Source organism: Galeopterus variegatus, unplaced genomic scaffold, assembly GCF_000696425.1.
Source record: "Galeopterus variegatus unplaced genomic scaffold, G_variegatus-3.0.2 Scaffold4011, whole genome shotgun sequence".
Taxonomy (NCBI): domain Eukaryota; kingdom Metazoa; phylum Chordata; class Mammalia; order Dermoptera; family Cynocephalidae; genus Galeopterus; species Galeopterus variegatus.
In genome coordinates, this window is record NW_007730122.1 from 16078 (window position 1) to 28776 (window position 12699).

At 57.3% G+C, this 12699-nt stretch overlaps 2 protein-coding genes and 1 non-coding gene across 5 annotated transcripts in view; all 3 read right to left on the reverse strand.

Annotated features, from left to right (window-relative positions):
* The window catches only part of LOC103602093 (ral guanine nucleotide dissociation stimulator-like 3), a 15923-nt gene extending 12911 nt beyond the window's left edge, over window positions 1-3012 (reverse strand). For both annotated transcript variants that reach the window (XR_551503.1, XM_008586516.1), the window contains exons 1-5: window positions 2936-3012; window positions 2411-2524; window positions 1485-1708; window positions 1296-1349; window positions 896-1110 (exon numbers count right to left, since the gene is read on the reverse strand). Coding sequence is in view for 1 of the 2 variants with exons in the window: in XM_008586516.1 (XP_008584738.1) it covers window positions 896-1110; window positions 1296-1349; window positions 1485-1708; window positions 2411-2524; window positions 2936-2968 (640 nt within the window). In the remaining variant the exon portion in view is untranslated. The remainder of the gene's footprint in view (window positions 1-895; window positions 1111-1295; window positions 1350-1484; window positions 1709-2410; window positions 2525-2935) is intronic.
* Window positions 3013-3425: 413 nt separating this feature from the next.
* CCDC151 (coiled-coil domain containing 151) lies at window positions 3426-12648 on the reverse strand. 2 transcript variants are annotated; one of them, XM_008586519.1, is made up of 14 exons: window positions 12305-12648; window positions 11774-11807; window positions 9809-9930; window positions 9631-9708; window positions 8134-8304; window positions 7948-8049; window positions 7738-7863; window positions 7413-7535; window positions 6846-6998; window positions 5534-5694; window positions 5297-5453; window positions 4551-4706; window positions 3957-4041; window positions 3426-3788 (listed from the first exon to the last, which is right to left on the reverse strand). In XM_008586519.1, exons 1-14 carry the CDS (start codon window positions 12512-12514, stop codon window positions 3670-3672), a joined length of 1797 nt encoding a protein of 598 aa, XP_008584741.1. In that variant the 5' UTR covers window positions 12515-12648; the 3' UTR covers window positions 3426-3669. The 2 variants fall into 2 exon arrangements, with proteins under 2 accessions (XP_008584741.1, XP_008584740.1); XM_008586518.1 differs by lacking the exon at window positions 12305-12648 and having other exon boundaries at window positions 11774-12117.
* On the reverse strand, window positions 10979-11053 carry TRNAT-GGU. The gene has a single exon. It is a non-coding gene; the product is annotated as a tRNA-Thr (tRNA).
* Window positions 12649-12699: the final 51 nt, after the last annotated feature.

The window sequence follows — 12699 nt, forward strand, 5'->3', positions numbered from 1 at the left end:
CCCATAGGGATCTGAACCCATGGCCTTGGTGTTGTCAGCACCACGCTCTCCCAAGTGAACTAACCAGCCATCCCCATAGGGATCTGAACCCATGGCCTTGGTGTTGTCAGCACCACACTCTCCCAAGTGAGCCACGGGCTGGCCCTATGTTTTGGGCTTATTTTTTGCTATGGAAAAGTTCTATCATATACAAAAGTAGAGACAATAGTGTAAAAATACTCAGACACCCATCCCACATCTTCAACAATTATCCAGTTGATCAAAAAAATTTTTTTTCTGCATAATTTTAAAGCATTCCAGACTTATGTCACTTCACACTTAAATGCTTTGGGTATGCACCCTAACTGACAAGAACTTTTTTTTGGTGGCTGGCCAGTGCAGGGATTGATCCCGGGGCCTTGGTGTTATCAGCACCGCACTCTCCCGAGTGAGCCACGGGCCGGCCCAGGATGGGGATTTTGAACCCAGGTCCCTGTGGCTCCTGAGACAAGTAGTAATGGAATGGTTTGTAGCTAGAAACATAGTGCGGGCGTTCTGACCCAGTAGCAGAGTATCTTTGTGGTTAGAATGGGGTGGGGGAAATACTAGACAAATGCTAATATTTAAAAAAAAAAAAAGTTAAACTTAAAATAGTTATTATCCCCATTTTACAGGTGGGAAAACTGAGGCTCAGATAGAGTTAAAAACCTTGCTTAGGGCTGGCTAGTTAGCTCAGTTGGTTAGAGCGTGGTGCTGATAACACCAGGGTCCAGGGTTCCATCTCTGTACTGGCCAGCCACATAAATAAACACAAAAATAAATAACACAAACCTTGCCCAAGATCTGGAAGCCCATGGGGGAGGGAGCATGCAGAAAAGTGCTTCTCAGAGCACTACCAGTGACGAAAACCTCTCACCTGCCCATGCTAGGGGCTGCTCCTCTTTTTCCTGCTCTTTCTCAGCCTCCTCCAAGAAAACTTCCAGAAGTTTCTCTGCTTCCCGGGCTTCAGCACCCCCTGGGGCTGCCCAGCTCAGAAAAGTTTGGACACTGCCCAGGTCCAGGTGGGCAGGGGGATCTCGGAAGTCCTGCGGGTGGTCCCGCAGCCAGGAGCCCAGCACTGATACCACAGCCCTGGCCAGAGGGGCAGGGTCTCAGAGCCTGGGCCAGAGCTCTGAACCTCAGACCTGACTACTGACTTTTTGTTACCTAATCTGCCACTTTCAGGTTACCCCACTCTCTAGCCCCAGGGTCTGACTGCTAATCTTAGACCTCTAGGACACCCCCCCCCCACACACACAACCGGATGGAGGACCGACCTCAGGTTCTTGTTGAAGCTCAGATCCTGTGTCTCTGTCTCCTTGATCGCCACCCTGGGAAGAGGCCCTGCTGTCAGGTGACTAGACCCGGGTTAGGAGGAGGGTTCTGGGGGTGGGAGGCGTTTTCTGGTTCCAAACCTGGGGAGGTGGGGGGAGTGCCCAGGTGGGAGTCTGGGAGTTGCTACTGACCCGGGAGGTGGGGGCGGCGGGGGTGGTGGCAACAGAAAACCCAGCACACGAGCAGTAGGCACAAAGGCCCGGTAGGTGGCCAGGAAGGCAGGCACGAAGCCAGGGTCCTGCTCCGGGTCGCCGGACACCAACTCGCCCACCAGCCGCTCCAGACGAGCCGCCCTCAGCGCCCGCACCTTGCTCGTGCGATAATGGAGGAAAGTGTCCGTAGTGGGGGTGGGGACCTGTGGGGCGGAGGGGTGGCCATGAGTGGCCCTGGAGCACCCCTTCTCCATCTCTAGCACCTTTCTTTTCTTTCTTTCTTTCTTTTTTTTTTTAAAGATGACCGGTAAGGGGATCTTAACCCTTGACTTGGTGTTGTCAGCACCACGCTCTCCCAATGAGCCAACCGGCCATCCCTATATGGGATCCGAACCCGTGGCCTTGGTGTTGTCAGCACCGCACTCTCCGAGTGAGCCACGGGCCGGCCCTGCTAGCACCTTTCTTGCACCTGACCTTGTCCATTCCTCTGAATCCGGACCTCCCTGGATTTACTATTTTGCCCTGTCCACAAACGACCCGCAACCCACCTGGAACCCTGGTCCTCCCGGGCCCTGCCCTCCGCCCCGCCCGCCCTCACCTGGCCGCTTCTAAACTCCACCCCTCCTTCCAGATCCGGACTACTAAACCCTGCCGTCCAGTTCTGCCCTTACCTGGTCGCCCCCAGGTCCCCCTCGGGAACTGCGCCATCACCTGGCCCCACCCCATTCCCCATGCCCTGGATTTACTCTCACTCACCTGATCGCCCCAGGCTCCTTTCTTCCTGCACCGGCTGCCCCAGCCCGGCCCTCCAGCTCTGATCCCGTCCCCACTCCCGGGCCCCTTCACTCAGCCACGCCCTCACCTAGTCGCCTCCCGCCCCGCGCCACTACCCAGCCCTTCCTCACCTGGCCGCCTCCAGGCCTCTGCCCCGGGCTCAAGCGCTGACTGCGCTGTCGCCGCAGGGAGACACTGTACACCGCGCCGTCCTCGGTCTCCTCGCCCCAGTCCTGCAGCGGCGCCTGGACGCGGAGGCGGGCTCAGGGCGCCACAGGGGGATCGGCCCGGGGCCTCAGCCCCCCTTATCCGCACGGACTCAGTCCGGGCCTTCCTGCTTGGTCCCCCCTTCCCGGCAAGAGCCCGCGAGACCCAGGGCAGTGTCCCCGGCTAGTCCCCTCCTCACCGAGGGTACCCTCCTCCCAGGTCCCGAGGGGATGGGGTGGCATTTGGGGACGTCCCAGTGTCCAGTCTCATGGAATCTTGTCCTTGACCCCGCCCCCATCCCTAAGAGTAACCAGCAGCTTCAGTGGGTCAAGGGCCATGTGTTCCGAGGTGGGGACTCCAGGGCAGGTCCGATTTGGGGCGGGCACCTGGAGTTTCTGGACCTGCGGATCACCGGGGATGCGGGGGCCCGGGACCCTTTACCCCCTTACCAGGTTGAGCTCCTTGCCCGCTGTCCGCTGCATGGCCCGCGCCCGTCCCGCTCGGTGGCACGGCTGAATGAGGCGGAAGGGCCAGCGGACAGTGGCCCAGGCTGGAGCCGCCGGGCGGGGCGGGGCGGCTGGACCACACAGGGACGGGGCGGGGCCGGGCGGGCAGGACCCACGGCTCTCGGATGCCCCCAACCGGACCCCAGCGCCCAGACCAACCCGGGAGAGGTCCGGCTCTCCCGACAAGTGTGAGATGTGTATCAATCTGTCCTCTGGAGAAAGGACACATCTGTCCCCAGGGGAGGGGGTCTTTTCTCTAACCCCAGGTGTGGGGGTAGCTCCCATTTCTCTGGAGGAGACGGGGGAAGCTCAGTCCATGTCACCGTGAGCTGATGGGCGTCATCACGCCCCAGGTTGGAGGGGGCTACGTCTGGGGCCCTGGGTTTTGAAGGGCAGGCGTCTTTTGGGAGGTGCAGGCTCAGAAAGAGGTGAATACTCAGGAGGCTGGCCGGTGACCTTTATTGCGCGATTCCGAGGCGGCGTAGACCCGCCTGGGGAGATTTACTGTGGGAAAGGCAGGGCCGGCCCCCTTCCTCTCCTCCGGGCCGCTGGCCTGCTCTGCTCCCTGTCTGGGCCGTGTCCAGCCCTTGAAGGGGCCCCGTGGGCCCGCGGCTGGACCCAGAGGGATCGGGGGCTCCGAAGGGGCCCGGAGTCGCCAGGTGGGCGTGAGGGCGAGTCTAGTTTCTCCGCGACCGACTGCGCCTCTTGTTGCGGGATTCGATTAATTTCTGGGAACGGATCTTGAGTGCCGTGCGGGTCACCACGTGGCTGTCCTCCTCCTCACTCTCCTCTTCGTCTGTTGGGGGCGAGGAGAGATGATGGGTCCAAGTCCCCATCCCCAGCTCAGATTTCCCTCCCCAGCCTCCACCTCCCAACCCCACCCTCACCTTGGCCTTGGGCCTCAGACCACCTCCCTCTCTCGGCTTGGCCCCCAACTCCACCTCCTTTCCCCGCCTGTACTGACCGAAGAATTTGTCCTTGGGACTGGCAAGGGGCAGAGGGATGCGGGTGTTGTACTGAGGCAGCTTTCCCTCTAAGCTGGCGAGGAACTAAGTGGTGGAAAGGGGTGGGAGAGGGGAGAGGAGTGTGGGCGGGGCAGGGACTGCGGCGAAGTCCCCTTCCCCCTGCTCCCCATCCCATTCCGAGATATGCCCTGATTCCAGACGGAGACCACTGCCCAGTCCTACTTCATTTTTTCTCAGACCCAGCAGCATCTCTCGTTCTCAGCAGGCCCCCAGATGCTCAGCTCCACCCACTGTCACGTAGGCCCAGCCCTGGTCTTTGGGGCCCCGCCCCGTGGCCTCTCCAGGCGGACCTCTGATTCCCAGCCCTCTGGCTTCCTGGGACCCGCCCGCAGCTCTGCTGGCTTCTCCCTCTTGTGTGTCAGGCTCACCCCTGCTCCTCGAACCTCACCCATTGTGCCCAAGGTCCCTTTCTACATCATCAGCCTCCATCCTGGTCTCCCGAGGGTTGCCATCGGCTCCCTGTACCTCCAACCCCCGCACTCTCAGCCCCATCCCTCGGTCCCTCGAGCCCTGCCCCTTGGCTGCAAGGGCACCTCGCGATCGGCAATGAGGCGCAGCATCTCTGACACGTTGTAGTTCTGGAGCTGCTCCTGCAGTTTCAGCAGCTTTTCCTCCACGAGGCCCAGCAGGTTCGGCAAGTAGTCACCCGCCTTGGGATCCAATACCTTTCCCGAGAAGCGGCTGTCCTCCTGCAGCCAGGATCGAAGCCGGATCAGCCGCGGGACAGCAGGGCCTCTGGGGCAGGCTCCACCCAGGGGCGAGGTTTCCTCTCTCAGGGCGTGGCCTTTGAGGTGAGGGGCCGCCCACAGGGGCGGTGCTATCGGTTGTGGGCGGGGGTTCTGAAGTCAGGCCACGCCTGTAAGGGCGGGCTTCTGACCTCCAGATACACAAAAAGGCTGGGGAGAGGTCTTTTGGGGTAAGGTCACTGTGGGGCTGGCCTTTTGAATAAATGGGCCTCTGCACCGGGCAGGACGGCGCTTCTATCTCGGGCCGCACCAGAATTGGAGTGGGGTCATCGAGGTTTTGAGGGGGACAGAGTGAGACTTTCCCAGGGGGCGGGGCTTGAGGTGGGTCAGGGTCTCTGAAGTCCCGGTCCTCTTGAGGAATGAGAGGGCTTCCCCAGGGAAGTGGGGTGTGGCCTCCCAATGTAGGCGTGGCCTCTGCTCTCCTGGACAGGAGATGGGATGGCTTCCCTGGGGTGGGCTTGCTCGCAGGAACCTCCCCTGCGTGGCTGAGCCTCTCAGATTCTGGGCGGGGCTTCCTTGGGGGCGGGGCCTACCACGGTGACGTGTTTCAGCTTGCTCGCCAGGTGCTCCAGGCCCTCCTTGGCTATTTGCAAGGCCCGCAAGGTGCGCTCCAGCTGATCCTGTGCCTCCGCTTGCCGCTGCTCCTCGGCCTTGAGTCGCTCCTGCACCTCTGCTTGCAGTTTCTGCTGGCTGCAGGGGGCGAGGAGGTCGCCATTGGAGCGTGGCTGACTCCTCACCCCCCACCCCTCCCTCGGGCACCAGGGCCTCACCTCACCAGCGTGGCCTCCCCTGAGTACTTGAGGTGTTCGAGTTCCTGCTGTAGCCGCTGCTTCTCCTGCTGCAGCCGCACCAGCGACTGCTCGTTCTCCCTCTTGAGCGTCTCCAACTGCGCGAAGGTGTCACCCTGGGCCAGGAACCGCCGCACCACCGACTGCGGGCCACCCAGCCCCAGTCAGAGCCAGGCCTAGGCAGGCACGGGTGCGCTCCACCTTGTCTCCCCCGGCGCGCAGGACAGGTGGCCTAAGCTGGTGTCTTTTGCAAAGTGATGTATGGGGACTGTGTGGATCGGACTAGGGCTGCTTCAAAGATGCGCAGCCCAGAGAAACGATTTTTGCGAGGACCTTCCTGGTCTATATAAAGAAATTGAGTCAGCCAAAATCTACGAGCGGGGGCAGCAGCAGCAGCGAGTATAGCTGCTATCCAAAATCAACGTGCCAGCAATTTCTGGCAGCGAGTCTTGCCCAATTTGGTGTGGAGATACCACTTATCTCGGGAGCGATCCGCTCCCCAGGCCCAGGAAAGGGGCTGCACCTCGGTGCCCCAGATGACCCCATAGGTCTAAGTCCCAGAACTCCTCGGGAGTCGAGCCCACGGGAGGAGACACGGGTTAGAGAGCACCCAAAGGGGAGAAACCGAGCTGGGATCCAGCTGGGTCAGTGTTTGCAGCGGGAATCAGGCACCCGAGGGGGATACACGGGTCTTAGGAAATCTCAAGGAAGATGCTGCACCAGGGCCCCGCTTGCCCAGGTCTGAACATGGTACTGAGCCATCTACTTTGTCCCAGATCATGTTACAGGTACTGGAAACACAGTACCAGTGAGGCAAAACTCCCAGTTCTCCTAAAGCATGTCCCAGAGAAGTTAGTACCGGTAAGAGAGAACAGAGAGGAAATTAAGGCGCCTGTGGGTTTTGCTGTGAAGAGCAGCGAGAAAACAGGGAGATAACGGAGGGGAAGGAATGCCTTGTAAAAAGAGAGCATGGAAAAAAAAAACCCAAAAATCCAACCAACCGAACAAACAGAAAAAAGAGAGCATGGGCTGGCCGGTTAGCTCTGTTGGTTAGAGTGCAGTTCTGATAACAAGGTCAAGGGTTGGGGTCCAGGCGCCAAAGAAAGAAAGAAAGAAGAAGGAAAAAAAATCGGGCTGGCTGGTTGTTCAGTCGGTTAGAGCATGGTGCTGATAAAAAGAGAGCAGGTTTGTGTGCTGAAGAGTTGACCCGGCAGAGAGCAGACAGAGGCTGGGCATGTCGGCTTCGAAGGCCAGGGCACGTCTGCGGGCAGAGAGGGCTGCGCTCAGCACTCACGTGTGACTCGGCCGCGCCGGTGGCGTCCTTGACCTTGCCGAAGATCACCTCCATCTGGTACATGCCCCAGCGCTTCCGCAGCTCCTCCTCCTTAGAGGGCTGGTGGTCCTGGAGCGTATCATCGGACTGCAGCAGCAGGTGCTCACGCTGGGTCTGCTCGCGGGTTGAGGTCAGGGCCAGAGGCAGCTCACAGTCAAGGGCTCAGGGAGGAGGCCGAGGAGGGGTACCCAGACAGGGGTCCGGGAGGGGACGGGGTAGGGCAAAGGCTTGGAGCCAGGTGAGGGCACCCGGGTAGGGGTCGGGAGGTGGAACAGGTGAGGGCAGGAGGCGACCTCAGAGCCAGCGCAGAGGAGTGGGGCCTTAGGCTAGAGGCAGGGTCAGATTTAGGACAGATGGGTGGGGAACGATAAATAAGGGCCTGAGAGTAAGGGGAGGGGTGGAGGCCATGTCAGCCTAAATGGAGCAACCAGGTGGGAGGGGATGGTGGGGAGAGGAGGAAGGGGTCAGAGATGTGGGACAAGCGCCTGAGCCAGGTCATGGTCGCGGGGCACCCCCGGGTGTGCCCACCTTGCGCTCCATGCGCTCGTTCTCTAGTTTCTTTTCCTCCGCGCGCTTCTTGCAGTCATTTAAGTAGCGGTCACGCTTCTTGCGCTCCCGTAACATGTTCTCCTCCAGATACTGCAGCCGGTTCTGGAGGACGGGCAGGGGAGCAGGAGGAGGGGTTGGCACCTACCGTGGCTCAGGCTTACACAGCTGGGCCAGGCTGCAAGGTGCTGGGACAGAGATGGGACACAGATGGGAGGGGCTGGCTCAGGGACAGCTGAGTTCAGATTCTGAGCCAGAGGCCATCATGGCAGCTGGGCAGGACCCCCAGGGGTAGCTGGGCTGACACCTTGGCAATGTCCCGGGCATTGAGAGCCTCTTGGTTCACCACATGCAGTTCCTCCAGTTCATGCTTGGTCTTCACCACCTCGGCTTCCATGGAGTCCAGCCGGTTTTCCAAGTTAAGGCTCTCCTCCTGGGGCGTGGGGGGTGGAGGGGTCAGGCCTGTGACTGCTGTCCTTGGCCAGGCCTCCCCCTCCTCAGCCACCCTAGGCCATACCTGCAGATAGGCTTTGAGCTGCAGGTACACGCTGGTAATATTTTCTGCCTCCTCAGCCTTCATCCTGGCCTTCTCCAGGCGGTTCTCCAGGTTCCGCATGGTCTAGATGGTGGCACGGCTGGACTGAGTCCCCTCCTCCCTTAATTCGTCCCCCAGGACCTTGCCCCATAGACCTCGCTGGCCCACCTTGGCCACCTCTGCGTTGCTGTCTTGAGCCTCGGCCATCTCCAGCTGGCGCAGCCTGTGCTGCATCTGGAGCTCGTCCAGCCGCCGCTGGCGCAGCACTATCTGGTGCCGCAAAGCATTCAGCTGGTTCACCTTCTCACTCAGCTGGTGGTCCAGGTGCTCCAGGGCCTTCTGCGGGGAGATGGGGAGAGTGAGAGCAGGGGCCTGAGCCCCCTCACCTAGTCCTCCCATGTTGTGGCTCTCATCTCCTTTGTCTCTTGGCAGCATGCGACCTGGCTGTCTTCCACCTCCTGCAGGTTTTCTGCTTTGGTGGCTTCCAGGATCCCCTCTCCAGTTTTCTACCCGCCTTCCTGGCTGCCCCTCCTCTGTCTCCTTTGCCTGTGGAGAGAGAGCCTCAGGCTCTTCCCTCTGTCCATACCCACCCTCTTGGTGATCTTATCCAGTCTGGGGAGGTTATTTATCAGCAGCTGGCCAATACAGGGATCTGATCCCTTGACTTTGCTGTTATAACACCACGCCCTAACCAACTAAGCTAACCTGCTAGCCCCCCTTGACACCCAAATTTAGCCTCCCTCTTGAACTGCAGGCTCATATATCCACATGCACACTGCCTTCCAGACATCTCCACAGGCACCTCCAAACCATCGCATCCAAAATCAAATGCCTGATCTTCCCCCAAACTTGCCCTACTCGCATCTTGCCCATCTCAGCTCATGGCAGCTCCATCCCTCCAGGTCTTCAAGCCCAAAGCCTTGATTCCATGGTCAACTTTTTCTCCCCATGATCATCCAATTTGTTAGCAAATTCTCTCTGTTCTATTTCAAAGATTCCCCTGGAGATCTCTCTCTTTTTGGCGACTGGCTGTGGGGGGATCTGAACTCTTGACCTTGGTGTTTTAACACCGCACTCTAACCAACTGAGTTCACTGGCCAGCCCCAAATATCACCTCCTTTAGGAAGCAAGGTCTTTTCTGACTGCCACCTGCCAATCTACTATGCAAGCCCCTGTCCCCATACCTCTCTCGTAAGTCACCTGTTTTGTTTTATTCATCTCTCAGATCACTGCTAGAAATTACTTTGTTTCTATATTTGCTGCTCTTGATTTTTCTTAATCTGTTTTCCCCATTAGGATATGTGCTTTGGAAGGGTGAGGACTTGGTTTGTATTTTCACTGCATGGTCACCAACATTTAATACCATGTTAAACACAAGTCAGTGTGTAACCAAGATTTAATTGAAGGCTGGCCGGTTAGTTCAGTTGGTTAGAGTGAAGTGTTGTTAACACCAAGGTCAAGGGTTTAGATTCCCATACCAGCCAGCTGCCCGCTCCCCCAAAAATAAATAAATAAATCAACTTAATTGAGTGAGTAAATGAATGGAAGCTGGTGTGGAGAAAGGATTGGAGAGGGTGAGACTGGAGGCAGGGAGGGTATCCAGTGGAGAAGGGTCCCAGGCTACAAATGAAGGGAGATGATCAGTAGGGTGGGGGTGGGGCAAACCTGGCCTGTTTTGTTCTTCAGGTATGGCCTCTCTGACTTCCATTCATAAATCACTGCCTGGACCACTTTTTCTTCTCTCTGCAAGGAGAGGAGCCCAGTTACTCCTAAGCCAGACCATCTCCACCCAGGGCACTGCCCCCACTCCCCAGAATCCATCCACCTGCCTCTGCACCCTCACCTGCAGCAGGTCTGTCAGCTGTACTTGCAGTGCCTTAGTCTCCTCTCGGAGCTGGTTGATGATGTCCTGGTTCTTCTTGATTTTCCACTGGGAGCTCTCATAAAAGGCCTTCCGGTCACCCTCTGGGGGGCAGGTGAGGTGGGCAGATACAATCACAGCAACATTGGGTGGGTGGGTGAGACTTCCCAGAGGGAAGACCTTTTTGCAATTATCAATTTAATATTATAACAATATTTCACTTTGAGCATTTTAAAAAAAAAATTTTTTTTTTTTTTAAAGATGACCGGTAGGGGCCAGCCCGGTGGCGCACTGCTATAGTGCACCGCTTGAGAGCGCGGCGGCGCTCCCGCGGAGGGTTCGGATCCCACATACAGACCGGCGCTCACTGGCTGAGCGAGGTGCAGGCGCAACACCGAGGGTTGCGATCCCGTTGCCGGTCCCGGTCCGGTCCGGGCGCGACACTGAGGGTTGCGATCCGTTGCCGGTCATGAAAAAAGACAAAAGGGGAAAAAAAAAAAAAAAAGATGACCGGTAAGGGGATCTCAACCCTTGGCTTGATGTTGTCAGCACCACGCTCAGCCAGTGAGCTAACCGGCCATCCCTATATAGGATCCAAAACTGTGGCCTTGGTGTTATCAGCACCACACTCTCCCAAGTGAGCCACGGGCTGGCCCTTAAAAAAAGTTTTTTAAAAAATTTTTTGGCAGCTGTTCAGTAAGAGGATCTGAACCCTTGACCTTGGTGTTATAACACTGCACTCTAACCAACTGAGTAACTGGTCAGCCCCTGAGCATTTATTATGTGTTGGATGCTGGACTAAGAGCATCCAGGTACCAAATACCATATGCCAATAGGTGCATATCCATATGCATACCATACCCATTTTACAGATGAGAAGACTGAGGCATAGGCTGATTAAATAACTCAAGGTCACAAGCAGTCTCACTCCTGCAACCATACATTCACCAACTATGTAATATTACCTCTTAATAATCATTCGAGCAATAATAATGGCTTACACACCAGGATTTCTTGACCTTGGAATGACAGATACCTGGGCTGGATAATTATTTGCTATGGGGAGTTATCCCATGCATTGTAGGATGTTCCTTTTTCTTTTCTTTTCTTTCTTTCTTTCTTTCTTTCTTTTTTCTTTTCTTTTTTTGTGGCTGGCCAGTAAGGGGATACGAATCCTAGACCTTGGTGTTACCAACACCACACTCTAACCAACTGAGCCAACTGGCCAGCCCTCATTGTAGGGTATTGAGCAGCATCCTGGCCTCTACCCACTAGATGCCAGGAGCAGACATTCCTCCCAACCCCAACAATGTGAGAACCAAAAATGTCTCCAGACATTGCCAAATGGCCCTAGGGTGGGCAAAAATCACCCTCCTCCGCTGAGAAACTTTATAGTACTTTACTACATGTTAGGCACTGTTTTAAGTATTTCATACATTTCCAGTACCTATGTTGTACCATTAGTATCCCCATTTTACAGATGGAGAAACTGAGAGCAATTAGGTTACCCTTGGTCCCCCAAGGTCAAACAACTATTATCTGAGATAGGATTTGAGCCCAGACAATCTGGCTCTGGAATCCATGCACTTGGCCACTACATGCATGATAGAAGAGTTGAAACTACATAAAAGTATCAAATATATTTAAGTCGGTTCTAGATCAGAAGCTTAAAAGAAAGATGGAGAAAACCATGAACGAGGCTGGCCAGTGAGCTCAGTTGGGTAGAGTCTGGTGTTAGAACACCAAAGTCAGGGGTTTGGATCCCCATACTGGCCAGCCGCCGGAAAAAAACCCACAAAAAACCATGAACAAGTATGAGTTTTTGCCTCCAGAAACCGGCTAACTAGATTCATGCTGGTGAAACGCCTTTGTCACACCATGCCTGGTCAGAAGACTGGGTGGACACTGTTGACCCCTGCTCCTCTGTGCCCTCTGGAGCCACCTTACCTAACAGTTGTATCTTCTTTTGTAGCTCAATCACCTGCGAGTACACAGACGGCTTCCCCACACCCCAGTGGAGGGATCTCGCTTTGGAATGGAGTGGGGGCCGGGCCTGTGCCGCGCCCCTGCCTCGGGGGTGGCGGCGCTCGGCCCGAGCCTTACTGCCCTTGGCCTTGGAAGAGGGCGTCGAAACCTGGTCCTGAGCAGGTAGGGCGTTGGCCGAGGCCGCCCTGCACAGGGGGGACGTCATGATTGGGTTAGGACCCTAAGGCCCCTAGGGGTTAGGGGGGACAACTAGGAGTCAGTCGCCCCTGTCCGGGATCCGTCAGCTCCGGTTCCTAGTGCTCTGGGAATGCACTTTCCGACCGCTCGGCGGGGCCTCTCAGCATCTGCCGGTTGCTAGGTAACTACCTGCTCCTCCTCCCTGCAGTGTTCCCATGGAGACACCTGCGTTCCACACCACCACTCTTATTGGCTGACGCTGCGCGGAGGGGCGGTCCCAATAGGGGGCGGGGCAGAGCCCCGCAGCAGGAGGACCTGCGAGTACACAGACGGCTTCCCCACACCCCAGTGGAGGGATCTCGCTTTGGAATGGAGTGGGGGCCGGGCCTGTGCCGCGCCCCTGCCTCGGGGGTGGCGGCGCTCGGCCCGAGCCTTACTGCCCTTGGCCTTGGAAGAGGGCGTCGAAACCTGGTCCTGAGCAGGTAGGGCGTTGGCCGAGGCCGCCCTGCACAGGGGGGACGTCATGATTGGGTTAGGACCCTAAGGCCCCTAGGGGTTAGGGGGGACAACTAGGAGTCAGTCGCCCCTGTCCGGGATCCGTCAGCTCCGGTTCCTAGTGCTCTGGGAATGCACTTTCCGACCGCTCGGCGGGGCCTCTCAGCATCTGCCGGTTGCTAGGTAACTACCTGCTCCTCCTCCCTGCAGCGTTC